Source organism: Lepidochelys olivacea, assembly GCF_965140295.1.
Source record: "Lepidochelys olivacea isolate rLepOli2 genome assembly, chromosome: 2".
NCBI lineage: Eukaryota > Metazoa > Chordata > Testudines > Cheloniidae > Lepidochelys > Lepidochelys olivacea.
Window position 1 is genome coordinate 202956301 of NC_140412.1, and position 9053 is coordinate 202965353.

At 46.1% G+C, this 9053-nt stretch overlaps 1 protein-coding gene across 1 annotated transcript in view; it reads left to right on the forward strand.

The window, feature by feature from the left end:
* The window catches only part of EFHB (EF-hand domain family member B), a 48107-nt gene extending 39509 nt beyond the window's left edge, over positions 1-8598 (forward strand). The window contains exon 13 of the mRNA XM_084619323.1: positions 8052-8598. Coding sequence (XP_084475449.1) covers positions 8052-8213 — 162 coding nt within the window. The 3' untranslated portion in view covers positions 8214-8598. The remainder of the gene's footprint in view (positions 1-8051) is intronic.
* Positions 8599-9053: the final 455 nt, after the last annotated feature.

The following is a 9053-nucleotide window of genomic DNA, read 5'->3' on the forward strand; positions in this document are numbered from 1 at the left end:
GTCACTGCCTGTTCCCTGGGAATATGAATCCCTGGAGAGTTAGAGCTGCCAATCTCCTGGGTGGGGAGGCAGGGAAACAGGAGAAGGAAGACTGCCAGAGTCTCCTGAGAGGGGAGGCAGAAGGAACCTGAGAACTAAAGGGGGGGAATGACTGGGAGCTGTAGCCCAGGTGAGTTGAGGAATTGTTTTTTTGTTGATTTGACTTAAGTTTGGTCAATAAAACAGCATAAGAGAGACTATGGGCATAGCAGTGACTCCTTCACATGCTGTGGAAAAGCCCTGCCTTGTTAAACATGGTGGAGAATGCGGGCAATTTGAATGGGCCCTGATACAAGGGGAGAGTGAGGCCAGTCCTGAGTGGTTTTTTTTTTTTTTTAAAGGAAGAGGGAAAAAGGGAGCTAAAAGGCCGTGGGGTCCTCTTCAGCCCTGGAATGTTTACCCTCTTTAACTGGTGTATGGAGGAATAGCAGCAACTTCCAGGCTTCCTGCTTCAGTTCTGGGAAGTGGCCAATCAACAGCAGCAAACCTAACTAGTCTTCCTGCAGATTCTGGTGAATCAAAAGAGACATCAGGAGATGTCGCTGGACATGCAGAGATGGGCGGAGACAGTAGAGAAGCAGCAGCAGTACATGATGGGAGATTCTGCAAAGGGAAACTCTTAGTAGTGGCAGGTACCAGGCAAGGAAAAGATGTTTATGGGCCAGGAGGCTTGAGTCCCATTTGAGAGCAAGCTATGCATGTGGGTGGGAAGGCCACATTGAGAGGACCTGCCCCTACAGGAACAATGATGGCAAGGATGACTCTGTGCAGCAGATGCAAAAGATACTGTAGTCACTCTGGCTGATATTCTGCCTCATGCTAAAGCAAGGACAGGGCTGGTAGGTTGTGCCTATGGGACAGCAGGACATTTAAAAGGCACTGCCCTCATAGGGGAAAGAGTTGCAGCAAGAGAAAAGAAGGGGACCCCAAAATTGGATAAATCCAGAATAGTCTGATGTGGTAGTCAAATGTGCAAGAAGCTAAAAAGGGAGTGGGTGTCCCACAGCACCAATATAGAGGCTGTTGGGAAAGTAGATGTGGCAATAATGGTAGGGGGGGGGGCTATAGTTAGTTACTCATCTGACCCAGGCAGTAGGGGGTGTGAGAAAACTGGAGGAGCAGAGTATGATCAACAAGCTGGGGCAAGGTTGAGATGAATATCGAGGTTAAATGATCTCCTGAGGGGGGATGCAGACTTTGCCTCCAGTGATAATGTGAGATGGGAGGATGGCTGTCAACCCCCTTCAGCTTATAGAGGTTTAGGCAAGACACCAGGCAAAAAACCCTCTATGACCCTGGCAGCTAGGAGAAACAAGAGGGCAGTGATTGAGGATGACATGGAGGAACTCTGATGGGCCTCTGGGAGGAAGGCTACTAGGATGTAAGGGTTGCCCGAGGAGCAGTGGAATAATTTTGGAGGGAAACATAAAATCAGCTTGAAGTAAGGTGGAATTTTGGATAAAGGAGGAGAGTATGGACTGTAAGGCTGGCCACACTACAGAGGACCCCGAGTGGCCTGGAGCTAGAGACGTGTTCCTGCAGGGACTGTTTTAAGGACTTGTGGGGAGCGGGGAAGGGATTTGTATGACTTTATCTGGAGTGTTGTATGTAAAATAGGTTTTATTTTGGTATGGTGGTGTTTGGGGTCCACTTTGGGGTGGGGGCACTAGAGGAAGGTTGGGTTTTTAAGGTTTTCCTTAGGAGTGGGCAAGGCCGTAACGGGGGTGTGTGTGGGGGGTGGAGTGTCACAGGGTGATACTTTGAGCTTTCAAAGGGGGCACCTGATCTTAAACAGAGAGTGAGACTTGGTGAGGGGGAGCCTCAATGAGAGCTAGTCAGAAAAGAGGCAGAGAGGGCTCTCTCTGCCTGCTCCTTGGGAACAGGGAGCCTGCCTGGGAGAACTAGGACTACCAGAGTCCCAGGGACAGCAGGCAGAAGTCCCTGAGAAGTAAAGAAGGAAAAGCTCTTGTGAGCTATATCCCAGGGTGAGATGAGGAACTGTGTTTTTGTTGATTTGACCTAAGTTTGGACAATAAACATGCATAAAAGAGACTGTGAATGTGACAGCTGAGTCAGATAAATTGATCTTTGATGATTTGTGAATTTGTCAAGTGAGTATTTTATATCTGTTGGTATATTTTTTCACATTTAATTTTTATAAATTTTTATACTATGACTTTTGAAAATGAAACTTTCAGGCTACATAATGACCCATTATAGAGGTACATGCAGTGATGAGCAGCCAAAATCTTAGCAACCGGTTCCCTCCTCACCCCACAAGGGGGTCGTGGCCTGCCCCCAGGACTCCTGCCCCATCCAACCCCCTGCGTTCCTTGATGCCCCCCCGGGCGCCTCCCCCATCCACCCTTGTCCCCTGACTGCCCCAGGAACTGGGCAGGAAGGTCTCGTGGGCCACCGTAGTGGGTGTCCATCCCACTCCGCCCCTAAGAGCCAGAGGGACCTGCTGGGGGGCGAAGTGGGGAGTCCCAACGGTGCTTACCTGGGGTGGCTCCCGGGAAGCATCCAGCAGGTCCCTCTGGCTCCTAGGGGCAGGGTAGTGTAGCTGAGGGGGAGCAGGGGGAGTGGCCGCTCCCCCCCACTGATCACATCAAAGTGGCGCCTTAGGCGCCGACTCCATGGGTGCTCTGGTGCTGGAGCACCCACGGGGAGAATTTGGTGGGTACAGAGCCCCCACCGGCAGCTCCGTGCCCGGCCCCAGCTCACCTCCGCTCCACCTCCTCCCCTGAACGCGCCGCCCCGCTCTGCTTCTCTGCCCACCCCGGTTTCCCGAAAATCAGCTGTTCGCATGGGAAGCTGGGGGGGGGGCGGGGGATGCTGAGAAGCAAGCAGTGCTTCGCAGTCAGGCCCAGGGAGGTGGAGCAGAGGTGAGCTGGGACGGGGGGGCGCGAGGAGGATTGCCCGTGCCGCAGCAGGTAACCTGGTGGGCACACAGGGGAACCGCTCCCCGCCCCAGCTCGCCTCTGCCTCCACCTCCCTGGGCCTGAGCACGAAGCCGCCACTTGCTTCTCAGCCCCCCCTGCCCCGGCTTCCTGCGCGAACAGCTGATTCGGGGGGGGGGGGCTGAGGAGCAGGGCAGTGCGTTCAGGGGAGGAGGCGGAGCAGACGTGAGGTGAGCTGGGGCCTAGCAGGGAGCAGAGCACCCACCAAATTTTCCCCGTGGGTGCTCCAGCCCCGGAGCACCCATGGAGTCAACGCCTAAGGCGCCACTTTTGGCCAGTTGTTAAATTTAGAAGCCCTTTTAGAACCGGTTGTCTTGCGAGGGACAACTGGTTCTAAAAGGGCTTCTAAATTTAACAACCGGTTTCAGTGAATTGGTGCGAACCTGCTCCAGCTCACCACTGGGTACATGTGATAGTTTTAAACTGGGTTAATGGGGCTCATAATGTTTTATACTCCCTATGGGGGTGTTGATAAAGGTGTCCTAGAACAGTATACTTAAATGGCATTGTCGTATTTTTTTAGTGTAGGAAGCTATGACTGTTAAAGGTTAAAGATTTATCTTCTTCATCTTTAGCCCATGAGTCATCCCATTGACTTCAATGAGATTCTAAGAAAAATAAGATATAGTCCGTTTTTATCAATAAGGGGTGCAATTAAAAGTATAAATGTTGTGGACATACAATTAATGAATGATTTAATATTCATTTAGGATTATGTACAAACTATGAGCTGGATTTTTAGCTAGTGTAAATCGGAATGGCATCATTAGTGTTGATGGAACTACAAAGGTTTACTTTGCTCAGTGTCTGGTGCTATGTATTTATAAAATCCCTTCATTTGTAAGTGACCCAGTGGATTGGAGGAGGAGGCAATGCTGATCCAGTTGTGTTTTAGAGGTTAACTTGGCAGATTAATGTGAATTAATAATATGGCATCTGTCTATTGAGAGATACAATGGTATAAGCACTGAAGTAGTTGAGTTACTATGTGCCATGCTGCAGCATCATGACTGGCTAAAAAGTCCAATTCTTGAGTGACAGTCCTTGCCACAAATAGTGCTGGCATAAGGCATAGGGCCAGAGGATGAACCCAGCAAATGACTAGCATTTGAGGTCTGTTGTGCTTTCCTCTTCACTTTCCTGTGTCTCAGTCACCTCTCTGCAGCCACTTTGACTGCCTGGTGCAGCGCAGCCCTCCAGTGTGGCCTGTTGCTAACTGCATCTTCTTGGCTTGCAGCATCCACGTTGAGAATTTAAGTTCCTCTTGTAAATGTCCTTGAAACGGAGCCAAGGTTGGCCCAATGGCCTTGGAGGATCCACAGGTTCTCCATACAGGAGATCATTTGGAATGCATCTATCATTCATCCAGTGCAGATGACCAAACCGATGTAGACATCTATGTTTGAGAGTCGTCATTAGACTCGGGAATTTTGCTTTCTCAAGGAGGTTGGTGTCAAACTTGATTTCCCACGTGATATTTAGAAAATGGCAAAGACAGCAGGTATCGAAGGTATTTAGCCTTATTTTATGCCTGCTCTAGGTGGTGTCCAAGTCTCACCACCATACAGCAGCATGCTCAGAATGCATGTCTGGTGGACCTGTATCATGGCATTCAGTGTTAGTTTCCTGTTATCCCACACACGCTTGGTTAGTTGACCTAATGTGGTGGCTGCCTTTTTTATGCAGAATTAAGCTTCTTATCTAGAGAACTTATCTGATAGAGTTGATCCTAGATAGCAGAGCTTGTGCACAGCTTCTAGCACAGTGTTAGCTATTGAAACTTGAGGTGCAGTCAACAAACCTTGTGCCATAAATCATTGTCTTTGTTAGTCCAAACTCATCACAAGCTAGTACAAAGGCTGGGTGGTTGGCAACTAAACTGGAAACTCCACCACTCACTAAGTGGTGGAGGGTATACCAAAAAGCTGCTGGAATAAAAAACAATATCCATAAAGGAGTAACTCTGTCTGGTGCAGCTGCCTTGCAGCCAGTTCTTGGCTGAACAAAGGTTAGGGGAGAAATCCCAGAATTAATAGTAAAGATCAGAAAAAAATCATGTGAAAGAAACATGCACAAAATAAAATATACTAAAATAAAGACAAGCAGTGAAAAATAACAAATGTATATGGAATGGCAATATTCCACCGACGCTCTGCTTTACCTGTTAGGCAAGTACTGCAGCGCCGCAGCTTGATGTAATCTGTTACACAGAGTAAATATGTATGTGAGAAACTCACAAAAAACAAAAAAAAACTAAGGGACTTGATCCTCTAGTTTCACACCAGTGTAATGGAATAATCTTGTTGTATATAAGTAGGGCTAGATTCAAAGCTGGTGTAAATTGGGGTAGCTTCATTGAAATCAGCCTTGCTGTGCTGATGCTGATGAGGGAAGAAAGGTAAGCAGCAGGATACGGACCCTGGACTTCAGGAAAGCAGACTTCGACTCCCTCAGGGAACGGATGGCCAGGATCCCCTGGGGGACTAACTTGAAGGGGAAAGGAGTCCAGGAGAGCTGGCTGTATTTCAAGGAATCCCTGTTGAGGTTACAGGGACAAACCATCCCGATGAGTTGAAAGAATAGTAAATATGGCAGGCGACCAACTTGGCTTAATGGTGAAATCCTAGCGGATCTTAAACATAAAAAAGAAGCTTACAAGAAGTGGAAGGTTGGACATATGACCAGGGAAGAGTATAAAAATATTGCTCGGGCATGTAGGAATGTTATCAGGAGGGCCAAATCGCACCTGGAGCTGCAGCTAGCCAGAGATGTCAAGAGTAACAAGAAGGGTTTCTTCAGGTATGTTGGCAACAAGAAGAAAGCCAAGGAATGTGTGGGCCCCTTACTGAATGAGGGAGGCAACCTAGTGACAGAGGATGTGGAAAAAGCTAATGTACTCAATGCTTTTTTTGCCTCTGTTTTCACTAACAAGGTCAGCTCCCAGAGTGCTGCGCTGGGCATCACAAAATGCGGAAGAGATGGCCAGCCCTCTGTGGAGATAGAGGCGGTTAGGGACTATTTAGAAAAGCTGGACGTGCACAAGTCCATGGGGCCGGACGAGTTGCATCCGAGAGTGCTGAAGGAATTGGCGGCTGTGATTGCAGAGCCACTGGCCATTATCTTTGAAAACTCGTGGCGAACCGGGGAAGTCCCGGATGACTGGAAAAAGGCTAATGTAGTGCCAATCTTTAAAAAAGGGAAGAAGGAAGATCCTGGGAACTACAGGCCAGTCAGCCTCACCTCAGTCCCTGGAAAAATCATGGAGCAGGTCCTCAAAGAATCAATCCTGAAGCACTTGCATGAGAGGAAAGTGATCAGGAACAGCCAGCATGGATTCACCAAGGGAAGGTCATGCCTGACTAACCTAATCGCCTTTTATGATGAGATTACTGGTTCTGTGGATGAAGGGAAAGCAGTGGATGTATTGTTTCTTGACTTTAGCAAAGCTTTTGACACGGTCTCCCATAGTATTCTTGTCAGCAAGTTAAGGAAGTATGGGCTGGATGAATGCACTATAAGGTGGGTAGAAAGCTGGCTAAATTGTCGGGCTCAACGGGTAGTGATCAATGGCTCCATGTCTAGTTGGCAGCCGGTATCAAGTGGAGTGCCCCAAGGGTCGGTCCTGGGGCCGGTTTTATTCAATATCTTCATAAATGATCTGGAGGATGGTGTGGATTGCACTCTCAGCAAATTTGCGGATGATACTAAACTGGGAGGAGTGGTAGATACGCTGGAGGGGAGGGATAGGATACAGAAGGACCTAGACCAATTGGAAGATTGGGCCAAAAGGAATCTGATGAGGTTCAATAAGGATAAGTGCAGGGTCCTGCACTTAGGACGGAAGAACCCAATGCACAGCTACAGACTAGGGACCGAATGGCTAGGCAGCAGTTCTGCAGAAAAGGACCTAGGGGTGACAGTGGACGAGAAGCTGGATATGAGTCAGCAGTGTGCCCTTGTTGCCAAGAAGGCCAATGGCATTTTGGGATGTATAAGTAGGGGCATAGCGAGCAGATCGAGGGACGTGATCGTTCCCCTCTATTCGACATTGGTGAGGCCTCATCTGGAGTACTGTGTCCAGTTTTGGGCCCCACACTTCAAGAAGGATGTGGATAAATTGGAGAGAGTCCAGCGAAGGGCAACAAAAATGATTAGGGGACTGGAACACATGAGTTATGAGGAGAGGCTGAGGGAGCTGGGATTGTTTAGCCTGCAGAAGAGAAGAATGAGGGGGGATTTGATAGCTGCTTTCAACTACCTGAAAGGGGGTTCCAAAGAGGATGGCTCTAGACTGTTCTCAATGGTAGCAGATGACAGAACGAGGAGTAATGGTCTCAAGTTGCAGTGGGGGAGGTTTAGGTTGGATATTAGGAAAAACTTTTTCACTAAGAGGGTGGTGAAACACTGGAATGCGTTACCTAGGGAGGTGGTAGAATCTCCTTCCTTAGAGGTTTTTAAGGTCAGGCTTGACAAAGCCCTGGCTGGGATGATTTAACTGGGAATTGGTCCTGCTTTGAGCAGGGGGTTGGACTAGATGACCTTCTGGGGTCCCTTCCAACCCTGATATTCTATGATTCTATGATTCTATGATTCTATGTACACCACCTGAGGATCTGGCCCATAGCATTTTCAAGACATGTTTTCCTTGTTAAATGTAGACTTTTTAATATAATATTTATGTTGATAAATGTAAAGAATAAAAGATAATGGATTAGTAGCATGGTTTATTAGGATTCTTGGAAACCTTAATGTATAAATTTCCTGAACTCTGTGTGCTTGCTTTCTGAACCTTTAAACTGCATTAACCTAATTTATACATTTAGGGCCAAATTTTGCAGTCCTTAGTCCTTCCTTAAATAAAACTCACATTAATTTTAATGGGAGTTGGCTTGGTTAAGCACTCCAGGATTTGGCCTGTAGTCTTCATTAATGGCAAAATTCACTCCTAAACAAATTAAAATTCCTCATGTGAATAATGGATGCAAGATCAGCCCCTATATTAATTAAAGCAAACGCTGACCAAAATTAATTCCCTCACATATTACTTTACAGATTACACGAATTCTCCGTAACATTGGAGTGAGCATTTCAGATCAAAACTTTGAAGAAGTATGGAAGCAGGCCTGCATGAAACATCACAGAGAAGAGGTCTGTGTAGAATCCATCAGAAATATACTGGATGAGATACAAGCATCACACACAAAGTGCAGTTGAGGTTTCCTATTCTTTGTGGTATTTTATTTAAAATAAAATCTGCCATAACTTTGGTGTTGACTAGAACAAATGTTTAAATGTATTGTGTTTATGGAATTAGAATCCAATCTATAGTCCTTCTGTAAGGACTGTGGGAGATAGCATATATATGAATCTGTTCTTATCCCCCATTAAAGTCTGGGAATTGGGCCACTGATTTCAGTGGGAACAGGACTAGGTATGTTGTTTGCTTATAAATTGAATTCAGTTGTTTCTCTGTATATTATTATATGACTTAATGTGTCTAAGTGTTAAAATTTACATTTTTGAGCCTGAACACTTTTCCATCTTGTCTTTGTTTACAAAAACAGAAACCATTGAATAAATATTTGAAATGTTTTTACATACTGAGAATAATTAAATAACATGAACTTGTCTGATTTAAGAATCTTTTTTTTTTAAAGCCAGTATTTCTGTGTAAAGGAAAATCGTTCCTCTGCTCTTCTAGAATTCCTTGTTGGTGTCAACAAAACAGTGGCTAAAGATGAGCTAGTTGCCATAATTTATTTGGATTTTCAAAAACTCTGAGGCCCCTCACAGGAGGATACTAAGGAAATAAAATAATAATGGATTGAGATGTAAAGTATTGACTAAGACAGCAAACAAAGCGGGGGAAAAAATAGCCAATTTTCAACATGGCAAAAGGTGAACAGCCTGATACACCCAAGATTATGATACTAGAAACCAGTATTTAATATATGTGATCTGGAAAAATGGATGAACATTCAGCTGCAAAATGTATAGATCACACAAAATTATAGAGGTTAGAAAAGGCTAGAGGAGACCATGAGGAATTTCAGA